The 22,496-nt window shown below is 39.6% G+C and overlaps 1 protein-coding gene across 1 annotated transcript in view; it reads right to left on the bottom strand.

Annotated features, from left to right (window-relative positions):
• The window catches only part of LOC134608770 (dynein axonemal heavy chain 5-like), a 315,738-nt gene that overhangs the window by 90,617 nt on the left and 202,625 nt on the right, over positions 1 to 22,496 (bottom strand). The window contains exons 61-64 of the mRNA XM_063451865.1: positions 20,656 to 20,874; positions 19,917 to 20,093; positions 3,285 to 3,479; positions 443 to 598 (exon numbers count right to left, since the gene is read on the bottom strand). Coding sequence (XP_063307935.1) covers positions 443 to 598; positions 3,285 to 3,479; positions 19,917 to 20,093; positions 20,656 to 20,874 — 747 coding nt within the window. The remainder of the gene's footprint in view (positions 1 to 442; positions 599 to 3,284; positions 3,480 to 19,916; positions 20,094 to 20,655; positions 20,875 to 22,496) is intronic.

The following is a 22,496-nucleotide window of genomic DNA, read 5'->3' on the forward strand; positions in this document are numbered from 1 at the left end:
TGTTGTGGAGTTCTAGTAAAGAGAGACTTAAGCAAATATTCGCCTCCTGTCAATAATAAAATTAAGATTATAGGTACACTAAAGCTAGCATAATCTACAATTATCTATAACTGCTGTACGGTTACAAAGCCTACACTGGGAAAAGTATATTCTAAACACGATGTCTTAAGAAATGAATGATAATTTCTTCATAACAAATATTCTTATACTGATCAGATTAAAACTTTAGTACAAACAACTCAAATCCATTTTATTTCTAATCGTGCTAATTATTAATCATATTAATTTTAATCATACTCATTATTACTCATTAATTCTAATCATGCTCATTATTACTCATATAACTGAATATTCACATTTTCTACGTGACTGAAATTAAACACATTTGGAAAACATCAAGGTATTGCTATATTCTAATGGTAACATTTCTAAGTTAACTTACTTTAAATGTTGATCCAGATTTAATGAAATTCTTCTCCAGAACATTGTCAAGGGCAGGATCAAGTTCTTCTCCAACGTCTTCTATCATGAGAGGCCTTCCCAAAGAAAGACTGTCTTCCAGGTGAGTTCTAAAATACTTGTGGTTTAGGGATGTTACCTGTGAATACATATGGCCTAATGACTTAAAATATTTAAATTGAAATCTGAACATTAACTAGAACTAAAATGACAATAAACCACTGTACCTTAAAAACATGTAAATACATTTATGTCTTCTAACTCAGTTCAAGAGTTCTAGATGTCTACTGAGAGGCCTATCCCGGCTCTAACAGTATTATTCACTAAAGTATAAAAGGTTCCAAACACAAATAGGTCGAAATCCAGAATTTTTTCACACTATTTGACAATGTCTGGAATTTGCAGAGTAGGCTCCAAACAATTCTGAATTTGGTTAAGAATTCAGCTAGACCAAAAGCTGACAAGCAACATCTGGACCAGGATTGTTAAAATCCATGCCTGAATATAAAAATTCAAGCTATTTACCCACTGACAGAACTAGCAGCCAGCGGGCATGTAGTTAAAAAAACTAGTCAGCGGCACATCAGTTAACCAACTGGCGGTTGCTCTGCACTTCCTAGTGAGCTGCAACATTAGAAAAAGTGATACTTAAAAAACAATATGACCCCACATTGGTATAAAAGAGGTTTAAAACTTCCCATATGCTCCCACCTGCCATTTTGCAGATAGGGCATATCTACTAAACAGTGAGCATCGAGGAGCTGTAACTATAAACTAGTGACTGGTAGCTGTGACAATAGGCACCATTACTTGAAGCATAAGACTGGCATGCCATGTAAGTCCCTGGATAATAAAGAAAAGAGCAAACAAGGTAAGGTCCTTATAAAAGTGTCTTCCAACTGAAAAGGGTCTAACCCTGTCTATAGAACAAAAATAATAAATGTTCCCTAAAGGAACGAAAGTATTGGAAATACACTCCTGTATAGAATAGAAAAATAATTAAATCAAGTCCCACAATTAAATAAATGTGCAGAATTTAAAGTGTTGTGAAGAAAGTATATAGAATACTACATAAGACTATACCACAGCAAAATCAAATGCTTAATTTGTGAGGAATTCCTTTATTATTGCTTGGATTGCGTAATATGTCTACTAAATATTAAAAAGTAGAAGCAGAAAAAGTGGTGGAATAGCATATATAGAGGAACAACACTGTTAGTGAAGGATCAAAGAAATCCTCAGAGACACTTATGTGACCCAACACATGTCACCTAAGATGTCTCGCGGTTACCTCAACTTGAAGTAATGATAAAGTCTGTAGCATATGTTAATAAATATCACTGCTAATGGGGGATCAAGACAGCCCGTATGTGCAAGCTTAAAAGATGGCTATTCTCAAGATATCTTATTGTAGTCTCCACTAAGAGTTACTATATAATAGATATATCCCAGAGTAGCCAAATATGCTTAACTATAATATTAAGCCCAACAGGCAAGCACCATAGTAGGGAGAAATCGTATGCAGCCCACCTCTAGGAACAAAAAGATTAAATATCTTATAACAAAGGGGGTAAGGGCTGACGTCTGTGGAAGAGGTAGATGCGTTAAATGTGATTAATCCTGTACCATCAAACTGTCAGTAAAGCAAAACAAAATACATTACTGGCAACCAGGATTCCAATTTGTATCTGTGCAGCCCGTACACTACTTGTAACATAGTTAAAAACGTGTCGCTTATACAGCCCTAATACAAGTGACAGATGTCACATAGGCACCCTACTATTGATAATCGTTAATACGCTACTGGCAACAAAGTTGCAAACTTGTCTCTATCCAGCCCGTTGGAGCCCTGAGAGCCAAAAATGCCTTTGTAAAAGCAGTAGTTGGAAGCAGGACAGGCAGAGAGGACAGGCAGGACAGGCAGAGAGGACAGGCAGGATAGGAAGAGAGGACAAGCCCTTCTAGAGCCCAGCTTAGCTGGGGTCACTGTAGCTTGACCCTCAGTCTTGGTAACAGTATTCGCTGGTAGATCTACAACCCCGGTGGCGTTTCGTCAGAGTAGCAATTGCTGCCCAGTTGGTAGATAGGCCCCCTGGTGGTAGGGGGCAGAACAGGGATCTGCCCATCCCTCATTTATTTAATGTAAAGTCATCACACTAGTTTATAGTTACAATGAGCACACACTGGCTGTTCACTGTTTAGTATACATGCCCTCCTCTGCTGCATAGCAGATGGGGAGTAGGGGAGGTTATAAATCTCTCATATAGTAAGATGGGAGTCATATCTACCCCATGGATTTTCACTTTTTTTTTTAATGTAGTAGCTGGCTAGCAAGTGCAGGACAGCTGCCACATGATTAACATCGCACTGCCCAAGTTTTTTTATTTTTAACTATCTACCCACTGGCTGCTAGTGCAACCAGCGGGCAAATAATACTTAAAATTATAATTCACTTGCATAAAGCAATGGCAATAATTCAGTCTCAGTAAAATCAGTGCACAAATTGGAATCCAGACACCAAATGCTTCTGACCGAAAGGTACATATTCGGCCAGATTGACCGAATTTCAACAGTAATTGTCATTAGTTGATATGAGAATTCTCAATCAAGTCGGAGTTTGTCCATTTTCAATTCAGTGTAAATGTATAGTTAGATGATCTGGGTGACAAGCCTTTCAAAAAGGGGTCTATCATCCTGGGGAGCATGCATGCCAGTCTACTTCAGGGTCAAAGAAGTGCTTTTTTTGTTTTGAAAAGAAAAAAAAAACTATTTATAAAATTTAATTTAAGATATCCATTTCTGGAAAAATCACTAAAAATGTTTACCTGCAACTCATTGTTTTTCTCTTTATTTTTAATCCAAATTTTTCCTTGACCTTGTGGGTCTATCAGGAGAGGAAATCGAGATGCTTTTGTTACGATGATTCCATTCTGGATGGACAAATCATCACTAGGAAGTCCTTGAAGGTTCCACTCACCGATGGTAGCATTATCCACAAGCATTGAGATAAGGTTGAGATCCTGAATGTCAATAACATAAAATATTTAAGTAAATATGTTTGTTATAAATACAGTCTTTATATATATTTCAGGTTAACATTACTTTAATATGAACTGTGTTCAAAGATTTATCAATTAAGCCTCTATTAACATTCTTCAATAACATGTTTATATAATAAATGTTGGCTGTTTACCTGACAAAGCTAACAGCTTAGTCTCTTCCTCTAGCCATACCAATTTGTACCCTGCAGTAGACTTCATGAGGATAAAATACTGAATAAGTCATTTAGGAATTTTAATATAGTTCTAACTAGACATAGTACCTTAAAATAAACCAGACAGACCACCAGGGATGCAATCTCCCCCTCCCTAGTCAGGTAAGAAACAGGGAGGGGGGAATTAAATGGTGTTAAAATAAATGTAAATACTACCAAAAAGGCTCCTCTCTCCCCCTCCCCCCCAATGCAGCCCCTTATTTTACACATTTACACACACTAAAACCACAAACACACACTGCATCCACCATACACACACTAAAACCACAAACACACACTGCATCCACCATACACACACTAAAAAAACAACACAAACACACACTGCATCCACCATTCACACACTAAAACCACAACACAAACACACACTGCATTCACCATACACACACTAGAAACCACAACACAAACATGCACTGCATTCGCCATACACACTAAAACCACAACACAAACACACACTGCATTCACCATACACACACTAAAACAACAACACAAACACACACTGCATCCACCATTCACACACTAAAACCACAACACAAAAACACACTGCATTCACCATACACACACTAGAAACCACAACACAAACATGCACTGCATTCGCCATACACACTAAAACCACAACACAAACACACACTGCATACACCATACACACACTAAAACCACAACACAAACACACACTGCATACACCATACACACACACTAAAACCACAACACAAACAGGCACTGCATTTTCCATACACACACTACAAACACACACTGCATTCACCATACACACACTAAAACCACAACACAAACACTCACTGCATTCACCATACACACACTAAAACCACAACACAAAAACACACAGCATTCACCACTAAAACCACAACACAAACACACTTTGCATTCACTACACAAACACACACTTTATCTAAAACACACACAACTACATCCATTATACAAATGTGCAATCTGTATCCATTTTACACACCACACAGACAGGGCATCCTTGTGGGCGGACTCATTATGGGCCCCGTGGGCAGACACTGGGGCGGGTCCGGGGGGCCCAAACTTTGAACTGCATCAGGGGCCCCCAAAATTTCCGATGGTGGGCCTGCTAGATACCATCTATATAAAATTTTAACTTGTGTTTCCAATAAATTTAGACAATGTATTGATTTTATCAGTTTCATAAAGGCTGTTCCCCAATCCTTAAACTGTGCAGATATCTGACAGTCCTGTTCCCTTTTTGTAAAGGGCGAGGGGATCTCAGGTATTATTTCATTTTTAACCAACTCTTTTGCTTTTTAATATTTCCATATCCTTTAAATATTTTACTTAATAAATTGCCTATTTCACTATTTGCATGCATAACATGTTCTTTTAAAAAGCTATGTATTCAAATATAGTTAAACAATTCATTATTTGGTAAATCAAACTCTGTTTTTAATTCATCAAAAGAGAATAACCAAGAGCCCTCGTATAGATCTTTGATTGTTAAAACATTCTGACTTAGCCATTTCATCAGGTTGATATCAGGAATAATGAATTCAACAGTACCAATATTGGCTCCTTCATAAATTGTATTAGAAATATTAAGGTTTATTTTTTTTTTAAATCTTTTACCTTTCACTCATAGTTTGTTGAATAATGAGGGAGTTATTATTTGATACTGAAAGACTCACTAGCAAATTTCATAGTACAGTACATAGTTACATAGTTACATAGCTGAAAAGAAACTTGCGTCCATCAAGTTCAGCCTTCCTACATACATTCTTGAGAAACATTATGCAAACAATTGCACAAGTTGCAATTGTTAAAAGGAACTATGTCACAAGTATTTTATAAAAGCATGCTTATAAGATCTTGGACATTCTGACAGACACTTTTAGACAACATTACAATAGTCAGTATATGTGGAAAGACTAAAAAAAATAAGACAAATATTGTAATTTCTCAAAGTGCCGCAGAAGATGCAAGTTCTAGAATTGCAGTTTTAACTTAGTTTGGGAATCAGTCAGATAACACACTTCAATAGAAACTCCATCTTCTAAGTCAGAAATTTTTCATTACAATGTCATATTTTTGGTCCATAAACTTTGAATGCCATTTATTTGAGTCTTTGAACCATGACAACTTCTGTATGCCTTTGGAACCAGGAAATACAGAACTGACACAGAAAATGAATGAAAATGTCCTGCTCTTAGACAAAGCGTGTTAAGAGTGTTACTGAAGGCTGGACACTTTCAATCACTTTTCTCCAATACTCAATGCCAAAGAAATAAGTCAGGCAGCTACCTTTGTGCTACTTTTCAAATACAAACTATACCAGTTTTAATACAAAAGAGTTTATGATTTATGGATTAAACTTTCTGAAAAATGAACTGAATGCAAAAAAATGTCATATTGCAGTTCCTTTCTGCAAATTATGCGGAATGCAAAATAATTATAAGTATTGCAGTAACCTTTTTCCTCTGGACTAACAGAAATCTGTATTGGCGAGTTTTGTGGCACCCTGCCTAGGGTTCTGGTTAATCTTATTTCCACTCTGTGCAAATTACCCACTATGATGCAGTGACAAGCCTAATGTGTACCTGATGGGATGAAAGGATATATAACGTGAACTATGCGGTATGCTAAAAATGTTGGGTTTTCAGTGGTGCTGGTTTATTGCAATGTAGGGTAGACATTATTACTACTTAATACAACCCAGCATGCAAATCTATTACTATAGTCAAGTGAAAAAGTAAGGATGTTGTGATAAAAAGCATAAAGGTAATAAACTAGTCTGGGTCTCATTGGGTCAAGATAACAGAATACAAATAAATAACAAATATACATATAACAATCATCTGTTCCTTATCAGGTATTCAAATTAGGTACATACAGCCTTAGATAAACAACACATGACATATTACATTGTATCATGATCTATTAAAAAAAAAAAAAGCCAAAACAGAGAAGCAATGTGTGAAAAACTAAGTACACCCAGGGGCGTATTAGCCGCGAGGCAAACAAGGCATTTGCCTTGGGTGGCATTTTCCAGGGAGCGGCAAAAAACACCGCCCCCAAATGCCCAGGGCAAATGCCTTGTTAGCCTTGCGGCTAACTGACAAGCTCTCTGGGCGGGCGATCTGCTGGGCGGCGCTGGCGGGCGGCTGGCGAGGGAGCACTTCCTCTGAGCTGTCTGCTCAGCTCCCTCGCGCGCCGCAGAGTGAGGCTGGGAGGCAGAGCCGGAATATGACGTCATATTCCGGCTCCGCCTCCCAGCCTCACTCTGCGGCACGCGAGGGAGCTGAGCAGACAGCTCAGAGGAAGTGCTCCCTCGCCAGCCGCCGGCCAGCGCCGCCCAGCAGCCACTGGACCACCAGGGAGAGAGGGAACCCCCCCCAGCACTCCCAAAGGTAAGGAGGCTGGGGGGGGGGGGTTAAATAAAAAAGTGAGTGTGTGTGTGTGTGTCTGTTAGTGTGTGTCTGTTATTGTGTGTGTGTATGTCTGTTAGTGTGTGTCTGCTATTGTGTGTGTGTGTATGTCTGTTAGTGTGTGTCTGTTATTGTGTGTGTGTGTGTGTGTGTGTGTCTGTTAGTGTGTGGATGTCTGTTAGTGTGTGGATGTCTGTTAGTGTGTGGATGTCTGTTATTGTGTGTGTATGTCTGTGTGTGTATGTCTGTTAGTGTGTGTGTGTATGTCTGTTAATGTGTGGATGTCTGTTAGTGTGTGTGTGGATGCCTGTTAGTGTGTGTGTGGATGTCTGTTAGTGTGTGTATGTCAGTGTGTGTGTGTATGTCTGTTAGTGTGTGTGTGTGTATGTCTGTTAGTGTGTGTGTGTATGTTTGTTAGTGTGTATGTCTTAGTGTGTGTCTGACTGTGTGTGTGTCTGTTAGTGTGAGTGTGTGTGTGTATCTGCTAGTGAGTGTCTGTTAGTGAGTGTGTCTGTTAGTGCGTGTGTGTTTCTGTTAGCTAGTGTATGCGTATCTGTCAGTGAATGTGTGTGTGTGTATTTAGAAGGCGGGGCGGGGGAAGAGTTGGGTGGGGGTGGCGCGGGAGGGGGGCGCCTGAGTTTTGTCCTGCCTAGGGCAGCACAAAACCAGGATACACCACTGAGTACACCGCATGATTCAATAGCTTGTGGAAACACCTTTAGCAGCAATAACTTGAAGTAATAATTTTCTGTATGACTTTATCAGTCTCTCACATCATTGTGGATGAATTTTGGCCCACTCTTCTTTACAATGGTGCTTTAGTTCATTGCGGTTTGCTGGCATTTGTTTATGCACAGCTCTCTTAAAGTTCCACCACTGCATTTCAATCGGGTTGAGGTCTGGACTTTGACTGGACCATTGTAACACCCTGATTTTTTTCTCTTTCACCCATTTTGTAGTAGATTTGCTGGTGTGCTTAGGATCATTGTCCTGTTGCATGACTAAATTTCGGCCAAGCTTGAGCTGTTGGACATTTGACTCTAGAATACTTTGGCATACAGAGAGGTTAATGGTGAACTCAATAACAGCAAGTTTCCTATGCCCTGTGGCTGCAAAACAAGCTTGAATCATCACCCCTCCACCACTGTGCTTGACAGCTGGTATGAGGTGTTTGTGCTCATATACTGTTTGGTTTTAGACAAACATAGCGATGCTCATTATGGCCAAACATCTCCACTTTGGTCTCGTCTGTACTAAGTTCTAGAAGCCTTGTGGTATGTTCAGATGCAACTTTGAAAACCTACGCCGTGCTGCCATGTTCTTTTTAGAGAACAAACCATACGTGTTCAGTCTTTTTCTAATTGTACTGTCATGAACCCTAACATTTAACATGCTAAGTGATGCCTGTAGAGTCTGAGATGTAACTCTTGGTTTTTTCAATTACTCTTCGAGTATTTTTGCAGGGCTATCCACTATTGGAAAGATTGGCAACATTAATGTTTTACACTTTTGAATAATCTTTCTCACTGTAGAATGATGGGCTTTAAATTGTTTTGAAATGGCCTTATAGCCCTTCCTAGTTTGATGGGCAACAACAATTGCGTTGTCTTTCCTATTTGGCCTTGTGTTAACACACACCTGAATGCTCCAGACCAGCAAACTGCTAAATCTTGGCTTTTATAGAGGTGGTCACAAGTGTTGGTAATCAATTCATCTAGGCCAGGCATAGGCAACCTTCGGCACTCCAGATGTTTTGGAATACACCTCCCATGATGCTTTATCAGCATTATGGGTGTAAGATCATTATGTGGGTTGTAGTCCACAACATCTGGAGTGCCAAAGGTTGCCTATGCCTGATCTAGGGTATGTGATTAGCAGCACGTGTCTGCTACTTAGCCTTTAATTTCTATAGAAGGGTGTACTTTTTCCCACATCAATTTTCCATTTAGACTTTTTTGTTAAATAAATCATGACATGGTGTGATATGTCATGTGTTGTTCATCTGAGGTTGTATTTCCCTAATTTTAAGACCCGCTAAGGAACAGATGATTGTTATTATATCCTGATATGTAAAATTATAGAATTCAAAGAGGGTGTTCTTTTTCATGACTGTGTGAATACATATATATATATATATATATATATATATATATATACAAAAAAATATTCAAATCCTTGCACTCACACTCAAATTTCTTGTGCATTAAAGCATTTAGTATACTTGCCGGGTGCCAGTCCTTATGGGGATGTAGATAAACACCAAAGGAATATAAAAGCCAGGGCTGCGCTCACGGTCTTTGCATTGAAAAAGTCCTTATTCCATTAAGTGAAAGATCAATGTTTCGGTCCACGCAGGGACCTTCCTCAGGTGCTACCACAATTTATTTGAGGACAAAGTTAAAACAGCAAATGTTTCGAGCAGCAGCCCTTTCTCAATGCTAATGTCCCCTTTCGCTACTATTGTTATGGGCAAATACATTACAAGTTTTAAAATGCAAATATTCTATTTCTCAAACATTTCTCATAACCTCTTACTTACCTTCAGTGCATAATATGTTTACACCATTTTGTCCCAGACGAAATACAATAACAATGCATAAACAAGCTTCAAGGCTATGCTACGACTCTCTCAGTACATAATATACTGCGGTAACCCTAAGTAGATAAAGATGTTCAGACTTTAAGACACGATCTTGACCTAAGTCAGGGAATTTTCCATGACGTGTACACCCTTTAGTTATGGCCTTGTATTTTTGTCAAGTTAAGGGAGGTCCTAAAATGATTAAAAGAAAAAGAAGTTACTTTTTCATATATAAACTACGGTAACACTAAAATGAAGACACTTAAGGTATAAATAGGTGTACTTTTAAATGTTAAGGCACAGAGAGAGGATAGATTTGGAGACAGACGCTGCTCCATCTCAAAATGACAGAGAGGCTGACATGATGATATGTTCAGGAGGGTATCTTAATCTATTAATGATATTTGCAAGCATTTTGTTTAATCTTATAAACTCTGCTATAAATTATTCTAATGGATTTTATATGTCTAGATTTATATATAATAAATATCTAAAAGACAAAACTTTATTGCTTCCAAGACAATCCTTATTTTATATTGTATTCTCAATTATTTATATATGTTAAATAGAGGATCTTTTAATAACTATGTAAAATTATGGCTAAGATATCTGTATGGCTAGCCCTGCTAAGTTCTATGCTTTAAGACGTTAAAGTGGTAAATAAGGGAACCAGCCGTGGTTACACTACACTGGTTATAATTACCAGAACATTGTCCTTGACCTATTATATTCTAAGAATGCATGTGGGATAACCAGGCTCATTGCTTTATTCTTCTAAAGGCAACAAATATCAGTATGAGTATCAATAGGTTAGAAAATAAAAGTTGTGATATTACTAAGTCAAAATGCTAATGATATACATGATGAAATGCATTCCTAGAGAGTCAGTAAAGCACATAAGAAATATCCCTTCCTCTTGTCTGCTTCCCACAAAATGTTTCCTCATCAGGAAAAGAACACCCCTACTCTAAACTGGTGACCTGATGGATAAATAGTATTTTAATGAATGCTTCTTTCAACAAGGCAACATATTTCTCCTCACTAAATCTCACTGTCTGGTAAATAACCCCTTTAGTAGTATCCTATATATATATATATATAATGTGATAGTCTATGAATATATTATAGATATATCTAAATTCCATGTCCATTATTTTCCTCACTACAAAGCTTAGATCTAAGAAAACACAGATACAATACTATTTGGCTAGTCTTTAAAGTACCAGCAATATTTTAATATCTTAATGCTGCTATAAATGCATGAAGTGTTGAGGCAAGATAAGGCATGAAATCATCTCAGCATGTGCTCCGGAGCAAGGATGACTTTCATCGAGGTAGGAATTGCACATTTTCAAAAGCTGAGAAAATTAAACCATTTGAATAACAAAATTTCTAGCTCGCTCTATCCAGATTCTAAATCTTTTTAATCTTCTCTGAACAGTACAGACAATGTGTGCCACAAAACAGACCCCTAATTCCTGCAACCCTGAACTGTTTTGACTTTTTTAAAACCATAAAAAAGTTAACTCATATATATCATCTTTTTAAAAGTTTTGCAACCTTTATTTAGTTTATATAGAGGATGCAAAAGGGTGAACTGTGTATCGTGGAAAATAATCTATTTAGGAGCAACACAGACATCATAATAAACCACAAAAAGGATGGCTGAGCGGTTTATAAATGTGGCAATGCTTCCAATGTCACATCATCTCCTAATGTATGATTTGCCATTATGGATCAACTTATATTGTGTGATATTTTATGTTAGGTATAGTATGATAATATTACAAACTATGTTATTGAGTAACTTTAAATGCTAGCAATTATCAGTTCAACAAACCCTATCACAGATCCAAGGGACAGTCAAAAATATTTCCCCACCATTGCAACACTATTACCCACCATACATGGTTATTAGTGGGTCCTTACACTTCATGCAAGGGTTCCCCCTCTGTTAATAATGGGTGTCCTGAGAACACTCAACACATTTGTTTGTATTATTTTGTGGATTTTGTGAAAAGGATTTGCTTGTAGGTAGCTTAATCTTCCAAACAGAGTGTACTTTTAGACTCAATACCAATCACTTCCCTAGTTGTTCAGAGTGAAGTAAATGCTACAAAGTTTAATAACCCCCTTATGCATCAAACCCATATGCTAATGAATTCAATTAAATAATGCATTGTAGTCAACAGGTAAGACGCCCAACTGTTTCCAAGTGGTTTGACTACTTACACTGGGTATTGGTAGGGGGCTACTAGGGCATTTCTGTAACCATTACCATTATAGCATGCTGTAATCATGATGGTGCTTTGGAGTGTTCATTTAAAAGAACACTATAATTAAAAATGAATCATCGCTTCTGTTTTTTAATTAGATGTGTTCCTTTACTGATTTACACTACTTAAACTGGGGGTAGGGTGTCCTGGCACTCCTGGCACCACAACTACTACAACTCATAGACAAGCATTGATGATACTCTGCATGCTTAGCAATTGCCAATCCAGTGCTTCTTTAATGAGTCACGCCTCAGACTTCAAATAAATTAAATAATTGAATATATTTCAGTCCAGAACTTCTATGGTATGACCTCCACTACAAATATGGAGATTGTAAATAGTTCCATTTCTCAGTAACTGCACTTTTTCATTTGCCAGACTACATGGGCAGGATCTGTGCATCTAAATCATTTCATGAAGAATAAGTGATTTTGGTGCTTAGACCATCTCTTTGAACACTGCACTTTATTAATTCATTGTAAAATACTTTAGTATGCTGGCTACACCTACCACGAACAGTTCTACACAGCACAAAGTATTTTAGAAGAAAATGCTAAATATCTCAAGTTCTGTATGACTGACAGCAAAATCAATAATTGATGCTCTGGACTCCAATATTTTCAACCTCTCAATTTGTGATGGAATGTGTGGAGAAAAATTCTCATTAACAATGTTATTTCTTCTGCATTCAAGGGTAATGAGTTCTTGTGTTCGCTACAATTCTAAGCAGAAAATGACACTGCAAACCCAAGAAACATACACGACTATTTTATTTTATTTATAAAATATTTTACCAGGAAAGATACATTGAGATTTCTCTCGTTTTCAAGTGTGTCCTGGGTCCACAAAACATACAATAGGGTACAATGTCCACCGTTTGAAAACTAAAGAGTATTGTTGTAACTCTTTCAAGCACATGGATTTATTTGGATATTACATATTGACATGGGCGTCCGCAGGGGGGGGGCACTTGCCCCCCCCCCCTGTATTTTTCAGCTTGTTCTGCTATTTTTCGTGTGAGATTTAAAATGAACTGCCGGCGCCGGCCAGTAGGTGGTGTTGTGTATGGAGAGAGACAGGGACAGGAAGCTGCATCTATCCCTGCTTCTCTCTGCTGATTGAAACCGCAGGGGAGCAACACATGCAGCCAGAGACAGATCAGGTAAGTGATGGATGGGGGGGGGGGATTAAAATAGCCTATAGATTAGGGGAGTGAGGGATGGGGGGGCAGCCTATAGATTAGAGGAGTGAGGGATGGGGGGGCAGCCTATAGATTAGGGGAGTGAGGGATGGGGGGGCAGCCTATGTATTAGGGGAGTGAGGGATGGGGGTTGTTTAAAATATCCTATAGATTAGGCAAGTGAGGGATGGGGGGAAATAGCCTATATATTAGGGGAGTAAGGCATGGGGGGGGCAGCCTATATATTAGGGGAGTGAGGGATGGGGGGCAGCCTATATATTAGGGGAGTGATGGATGGGGGGCAGCCTATATATATTAAGGGAGTGAGGGATGGGGGGGCAGCCTATATATTAGGGGAATGAGGAATGGATGGGGGGGGCAGCCTATATATTAGGGGAGTGATGGATGGGGGGGCAGCCTATATATTAGGGGAGTGAGGGATGGGGGGAGCCTATATATTAGGGGAATCAGGGATGGATGGGGGGCAGCCAATATATTAGGGGAGTGATGGATGGGGGGGCAGCCTATATATTAGGGGAGTGAGGGATGGGGGGGCAGCCTATATATTAGGGGAGTGAGGGATGGGGGAGCCTATATATTAGGGGAATCAGGGATGGATGGGGGGCAGCCAATATATTAGGGGAGTGATGGATGGGGGGCAGCCTATATATTAGGGGAGTGAGGGATGGGGGCAGCCTATATATTAGGGGAGTGAGGGATGGGGCAGCCTATATATTAGGGGAGTAAGGCATGGGGGGCAGCCTATATATTAGGGGAGTAAGGCATTGGGGGCAGCCTATATATTAGGGGAGTAAGGCATGGGGGCAGCCTATATATTAGGGGAGTAAGGCATGGGGGGCAGCCTATATATTAGGGGTGTAAGGCATGGGGGGCAGCCTTTATATTAGGGGAGTAAGGCATGGGGGGGCAGCCTATATATTAGGGGAGTAAGGCATAGGGGGGAAGCCTATATATTAGGGGAGTAAGACATGGGGGGCAGCCTATATATTAGAGGGGTAAGGCATGGGGGGCAGCCTATGTATTAGGGGAGTAAGGCATGGGGGGGCAGCCTATATATTAGGGGAGTAAGGCATGGGGGCAGCCTATATATTAGAAGGGTAAGGCATGGGGGGAAGCCTATATATTAGGGGAGTAAGGCATGGGGGGCAGCCTATTTATTAGAGGGGTAAGGCATGGGGGCAGCCTATATATTAGGGGAGTAAGGCATGGGGGACAGCCTATATATTAGGTTAGTAAGGCATGGGGGGCAGCCTATATATTAGGGGAGTAAGGCATGGGGGCAGCCTATATATTGGGGTGGTAAGGCATGGGGGGGCAGCCTATATATTAGGGGAGTAAGGCATGGGGGCAGCCTATATATTAGGGGAGTAAGGCATGGGGGGCAGCCTATATATTAGGGGAGTAAGGCATGGGGGGCAGCCTATAGATTAGGGGAGTGAGGCATGGGGGGCAGCCTATAGATTAGGGGAGTGAGGCATGGGGGGCAGCCTAAAGATTAGGCAAGTGAGGCATGGGGGGGCAGCCTAAAGATTAGGCAAGTGAGGCATGGGGAGGCAGCCTAAAGATTAGGCAAGTGAGGCATGGGGGAGGGGCGGGGCTAAATGAAGAGTCATCAAGGAGCAGGGGCAGCAAGGAGCAGGGGCAGCAAGGAGCAGGAAGGGTATTCAAGGGACAGGAAGGGTCTGCAAGGAGCAGAAAGGGACAGAAGGAGCACAAAGGTAAAGGAGCAGAAAGAATCAGAAGGCACACAAAGGTAAAGTTGAAGAAGGAGCAGAAAGGGACAGCAAGGAGCACAAAGCTAAAGTAGGAGAAGGAGCAGAAAGGGTCTGCAAGGAGCAGAAAGGAATCAGAATGAGAAAGGAGCAGAAGGGTGCAAAATAAGCAGAAAGAAGCAGAAAGGTAAAGGAGCAGAAGGGGCCAAATATAGAAGACAGTGTCAGAAGAAAAAGAAGACTGTCAAATGAAGGAGAAGAAAAGGAGATTGGAGCAGGAAGGACAAATGAAGTGAACCCTCCACTTTATTCTGGACACCACATCATAAGGCTTTGGTACCTGGGCCTGGCCGGGTTAACTCTGGACCTTCTCATCTCCCCGGTAAAAAAAAAATATCAGTGTTAATGTGTTCACTTTTATTTACTGAGTGTCAGGAAGCACAGAGTGCCGCTGGGTAGGAGTGTTGCTGATTTTCTAGAGCGGTCAGCTGGCACTCTAAGCCAATCAGTAGCTCCCCATTCATAAAAAAGTAAAAAAAAATTATGAACTGGGAACTAGCGATTGGCTTAGAGCGTCAACTGTCAACTCTAGCCAATCAGTGGCACCCATGCCTGACGTCAATCTGCACTTCCTGACACTCCGTTTCAGATGCCGAATACCACTGAGGGACCTGGAGCTGGAGTAAGCCTTTGGGGTTAAACCATTTGAGAGCGGTTTAACCCCTTAAAGGAAAGAGCACCCAGGGGCTTCCTGGCATCATAGCATTTTCATTTAGATGAAGTTGTTATGGTGACCAGAATGTTGCTTTAATTTGCTTAAAGGAACACTATAGTGTCAGGAATACAAACGTATTCCTGACACCATAGTTGTGAAAACGCTATTCACCCTGGCTTTATGTGATAATCACTATGCTCCTCCCCTTCATGACACTGTCAAAAAGGGGCCAAGCATAGATGTCATTACAATTATGCCCCCCCTGGAAAAATTCCTGCGGACGCCCATGCATATTGACTGTTACATTGCAAATGAGGAGAATCATTTAGAGTTACTGCTCTTCAGGGTGAGTCACTTTCGAAATACTGACTGCATATTATCAAAGTCAATGGTAAGATTACCGCAGTTCACAAATAATGAGTCAATATGTTACCTAAATAATACATGATACATTTTTGTACTGTGAAATGCACCACACTATCCTAACTTTACTTTCAAGTACATTATAGCATAGGTTATTTATTGTTACATCATAAGGCCATTTGACATGATATACTAACACTATATTTCAGGGGTGGCCAATCCATTGCAAACAGATGCTGTGTTTTTTTCCTGTATGTGTGGAATTTGTCCTCGGATGACAGCTAAACAGCAGCAAATTGATCATTAATGCAATAAAAGTATATTAGCTGGTAATCGTACACTATAATCCCCAATAAACTCCTGGAATGAAAGACTGATAATATACTTCTGTTTAAAAAGACTGTGTCAGGATTACTGATTGATCCAGCACGTAGAATTGATACACACCTAGGACTAAAAGGTAACGTCTTAGCGGGCCTTAGAATGGCCGGACTTTACGCACCAAAGAATAGTCAGGATACTTGCCGATGTCAGGGACACCGACTGGGATGCAATGATAAAGGAAAGTCAAAAGTCAGGGATACCAGAAATAAAGCCAAAGTCCAGTCAAACAAAGCCAAAGTCAATAACCAGAAATAAACGCTCAGGAACACACCCTCGAACAACTACTAAGTGAAACCACAACAGGGCAATGAGGAAAAGTAGAACTGCGTCTAAATAAGCCCTTTACAAATTTGATTGGCCGAAATCAGCCTTTGACCCCAGAAAGTGCGCGTCTCCCCCGTGACGTCACACGCACGCCGATGTCGTCATCAACGTGGGCGGACGTGGGGTTATAATTTGGTGTGGATATGCAGCAGCCGGCGTCCATTAACATGTTGCAGGAGTCAGTTATACAGACACACGCACACTGAGCGCAACAACCGCAAGGTGAGGAGGAATATGTTACAGACTGTCCTTAAGCCAAATGGTCAGTTATTATAATAGCTTCTCGACAAATGGATAGTTTATTTGATCAGATACATGCATGTCATTATATGCATCTTATCCTGTAACAATATATCTGTCCTTTTGGAGTTTAGCCAACATTCCATTTAACTGTTGTTAGTATTAACTGCAGTGGCCTTTTATTGCGGCCAGCCTAAGGCACACCTGTGCAATAATCATGCTGTCTAATCAGCATCCTGACATGCCACAACTGTGAGGTGGATGGATTATCTCGGCAAAGGAGAAGTGCTCACTAACACAGATTGAGACAGATTTGTGAACAATAGAGAAATAGGCCTTTTGTGTACATAGAAAAAGTCTTAGATCTATATAAATACACAAACACATGTTTTGGTATTTTCAGTTATGTGAACTGCCACTTTATTTGGGGTAAAATTTATTTTTCCTTTCTTTGTCTGGTCCATAGGGGATTAAAACTCCACCCCAAGCTGACCGTTGGGTTGTAGATTAAATGGAAAACTATACTGCAAGGTTAAGTTGTTTGTGGCAAGTGGTCTGGGTGCCATTAAGTGATTACCTTGGGCATATATGTTTTTTTTTGTTTTGTTTTTTTTGCTTTAGGTTTTTGTGATACCACCTTTTTTTATTTTTTTTGCAATAAATGTTATATTTTAACTGACCATTTAGATTACAGACAGTCTTCTTTAACAATACATACTTGTCTATGGTATGTATTGTTAAACAGTGTGCACCATTTTCTGAAAGTAATAAACAAAAGTTGGGCAAACCTATAGCCGCAGTGCTTTTATTTGTGCTGGTGCTGTCATTTGTCATTAGTACCTTTGTTAACATAGTACTTTTTCCCTTCCCAGCACAATGGAGTGTTTGGAGCAAGCTCCATCTATACCAAGTGCTGTAAAGTACTGCCAGTATTGGCACAGCACCATGTACTAAGATGCTCGACTAGTGTGTGATCGTACCCAAGCACTACTAGCTCCTTTTTAAAGTGAATAGTGACAGCTGCTTGGTGGGATGATGCAGTAGCCCAGAAAGCAAATATGCCTGTTTTTAGAAAGAACGGTTAATTGGTAGCTGTAAGTGAAAGAGCTTTAGTAATTATAGTGGTAGTATAGTTATATCTGGCACATATAGTGGATAAAGGCATGTGCCCCTATCCAGCAGTTGCTGGTTACACCTTGTCAGTTTGTCTGTTTGTCTTGGGAGGGTGAGAATAAAGTCTCAATGACTACATACTACAGCTAACACAGAGGAGTTGAAGACAGATACCAACTAAAAGTGTTAAACTAGCCTTGGTCTCCCCAGGTGTAATGAAAGGCCACCGAGTCTATAGCTAAATGCGCATTCTCCAGATTACATCGATTTAGCTGTCTACACATGAACAGGAAAACACACAATCGCATTTCATATTATATGATTTATCTAACAGCAGGCAGTACGAGTGATGTTTAACCTTTTCCATACAGACTCTTAACTTCCTGGCAAAAAAAAATACATCATGGAGACTTAATATGTTCATCAATTTGGAAACATTTCAATATAAGCGATATATACACTCCGTTATACAAATATATACATTTTCTGTTAAACCCATTTTAGTAAAGAGAATCTTAGTACATGTGCCACTTTAAGTAGATTACTGATTGCTATAAAAATCCTATTGATCATTCATTACAATTAATTGAGATTTTATTAGGAAAAACTTGCAAAGCCTAACAGTGTTAGCACTTTTTACCCACTCTAAACCTACCTACGTGCAATATAAAATACAAAACAATAATGCAAGGCCCCATATGAATCACACACATTGACCATGGCAAACAAAATTACGGTAGGTAAAATGGCAAAACAAAGTGATGAGGGCCTTAATCGAATGAATCTAAATGAAGTGTGTGCCGCTATTCTTCAGAGAGGATGGACAATATTCATCTTATTGTATAAATTACATATCTAAATTATCTAACAAATGCAGTAGGTGTATATTATGAAACCATTTAGATTTGCGTTGAGCTCTGCGTGACAGTAGTTTGCATTGTTGCTGATTATTGCACTAGTTCAGTTGAAGTCAGCATTGTTTTTTCTTGTTGAATGCATTTTTAGACCATCAGGTCACAATGAACATACAAAAGTTAAACAGAAAATGCCAAACTTTTGTTATGATCGAGAAGTGTTTCCTTTCTAACAGCACATGGATTCAAACATTTATGCCTACTCTTCTTGAGTGGGAAAAGAAAGAAAAATGATTGAACCAGGATTAATAAACTTAGCTCTACCCTTTCCATTTCTCCTTGAACACAGTCTCAAGCACTGACAGTCGAAGATGAGTCTGCATTCATTTTACACGAACAATGGATACAAAACAAATTACTCAGTCAGGGGGAAAGTTAACACGAAAACTGATGAGATAATATATGGAAAAGTAACATTAATACGCTAAGAGGCATTATAGAATCACAAAAACGAGCCCTAGAAAAATGTGAAAAATGTGAAATTTAGCATTTTGCTTTCCTATTAGATTTACTCAGTAATGATGAGAGAGCTTATCTGAACTAGTATTCTACTGTTTATAAGCTTTTAAAAATGGCAGTGTTACCATGCATGGAACTGTATGCACAGGGAAGAGGTAACACTTACATACCCATGGGGCTACTAAAACAGCTGTTTGCAGAGTTGAAGTTTGGAAACCTGTTGGGTTGAATTGCAGTGACAAAGAAAGCCGCACAAAACAGATTGTGAATCTGGTCATTTTCCTCTTAAATTCTGCAACAGCCACCAATGTTTCTCTCCCAGTCATCCCACCTTACAATCTCAGTGTGATCTGTTTAAAGAGGCTCATAATGATAATGTTCACTACACTGTTAGCTGCAGACAATAATCACAAGTACATGCATATTTGGGCTACAAACAGAATAAAGGGAGCTGGGCAATCTGTACTTATGACCTGCACTTCACAGGTACAATCCATATTACTTACATCACTGTATGGTATTTTGTTAACATTCATCTCCCTCTTCCACAGCTGAATGAGCAGGGCCCTGTATTCCTGGTTAAACGGACCGCTGTAAGAGAGGAAACCGGTGGCCAGAAGAACGTCCCCAACCAGTCGAGTGATTTGGTTTTGAAAGGTTTTGCTGCTTTCTGTCCACCTTATCTGATGGAGAAAAAATATTCATCATTATTTAACAGCATTAAGATATGCAAGGGGTGAACTTATCTACAGTAACTGAGTCATATATTACCTTTTGTGCCTTCAGCGTTGTATTTTTTGGTTAGAACATATTGTGTATTGATTGTGAAACTTGCACATTTTAACAAACCCTCAATCCACAGTATTAAGCAAGTATTGTTTCTAAATTTCTTTACTATACATTAGATCACATGTCTGTATTTCTAGTTACGTACCTTTGTTACATGTGGAGAAGAGAGGTCTAAGGGTGAAGCCCGTGATAGAGGAAGGGGAAAAGAAAGTATCCATAGGCACAGACAATTCCCCCCCTCTTCTGCCTGATGGCACCCTTTTCTATCATATTTCTACACTTTGTTTGCATCAGACAGAGAAAGATGGGAAGACAGGCCTGCAGAGTGATTCTCATTAGATTGTTACATTATTATATCATTCGATTGTGAGGATTTAACACAAAATAACGTTAAGGAGGAATAAGTTGGCATGGCTCTATCCATCTGTCATGTGTTGGATTGGATTACAAATTTACCTTTTCTCCTCCCAGTCCTTCAATTAACGCTGTTGCATTGATCATCTTCCTCCTGCAGGCTTCGGCATCATCCAGCAGTTCCTGTTTCTCCCTCATGGCCGCATCGTACATGGCCTGCACATCATCCAGCTCTTTTTGTTTGGCATCGAGTTGGCTCTGTGCATTGTTCAATTCCTCTTGGGCAACAGCTAGTTTGGCTCCTTGCATTGCCAAGTTAGCCTGGAAAATATATACTGTAATTAATTGTATGTTTCCTCATGCTAACAGATTGTAATATTTTCAATGATCATAACCTTGCTGTCTAAACAGGCGTAATTACCTAAAGCAACAAAGCTTTCAATTATTGATTCATAAGAACACCAAGTAGCTTTAATCCAAAGCCAGCATTTAAAGACTGTGCTCTGTTTTTGCTTGCCATCTCTCAGTGTACATGGAAAAACAGCCATCTACCATTTAATGAAACAGCATGTCCTTTTTTATTAATATTAAAGGCACACTCTAGATATCCACCTGTTGCTACAGGTTAGGTCACACTAGGTAGATTGTATTTCCATATTATATTTAGTTAAAATAATAATAATCAGGGTTGCTCCACAAGCCCGATCCTGCAAACCTGCAGTGTTTTCCTTTTTACTCCAAAAATATCGGTGTCAAGAAAGGGAAACAGGTGGAGTTGCTGAAAAAGATCAATGGAGAGAAGAAGGAGAGGCTGTCCAAGAAATAGAGGAAATGAGACTGTAAGACGGAAAATGGGAAATCAAAGACCAACGAAAATTAAAGAAATGGTAGAGTGGACTTGGGGACAGATGCTAATGCAACAAGAGAAATGGATAAAGGGCCATTGAAAAATAGATTGGGGAAAATATAAGCAAAGACTGGCAGAAGGAAAAACCACAGAAGAAAAAGGAAACTCTAATGGAGATATGGGCTACAGGATCTAGTGGATTAATGTCAAATGTGTTAAAAATATTTGCATTAGTATGACATCAAAGCAAACTGTTACCAGCCTGGTGCCCAAAGCCCCAATATATTGAGGTCAGTCTTCATTAGCCATGACCCAAGCACCACAATTGTATTCTTTCTATTCCTGGTTAAATAATCAGAATTGTTTCATACATTCGCAGATGACAGACTGCAGAATAATCTTATACGTTTACAGCTGCCTTTACAAGACACATTTTTTCATTTCATCTTTGAAAGGAACCGATAAAAATGTGTTGAAACATATGACAGGAAAATGACATTTTGCATTCTGTGTACAAACCAAGATAAATCACAGTATCTAATTCACGTCAATAATCAATTAAATATGCATTACAAGCAGACAGACTAACATCGAGCATGCAACAAACTGAAAATATATTCTGTTTCTTACTTAGAGAAAATCAATTTATTACGTACAGGTCTGAGACAAATACCGTGTCAGCTCTGCCACAATGAGTTTAGAGATGGACATTTTGGATCATAATCTAAGCATATTAATCAGTGCACCAAGCAACAGTAAGAAATACATCAGATCTTTCACAGGTGCACCTCTGTTTGTCCTACACCTGCCAAGTACAGTGGCACCATGTGACTCCAGGCACCATAACCACTTAATTGAGATGAAGTGGCCATCATGCCCAGTGTGTTATTAAAGGAGCACTATAGGGCCAGGAACACAAACCTTTTCCAGACCTTGTAGTGCAAAACCCACCATTAAGGTGGCTTCCCTCCCCCTCTTTATCCCACTTAAAAGCATGAAAAACTCACCTTATTTCCAGCGCCATGCCCCATGCAAAGCGTGGGGACGCTGAACAGCAAAGCTGCCTACTGTGCAGCACTGAGCCAGGAAGCACCTC

The sequence above is a fragment of the Pelobates fuscus genome, chromosome 4 (assembly GCF_036172605.1).
Source record: "Pelobates fuscus isolate aPelFus1 chromosome 4, aPelFus1.pri, whole genome shotgun sequence".
Lineage (NCBI taxonomy): Eukaryota > Metazoa > Chordata > Amphibia > Anura > Pelobatidae > Pelobates > Pelobates fuscus.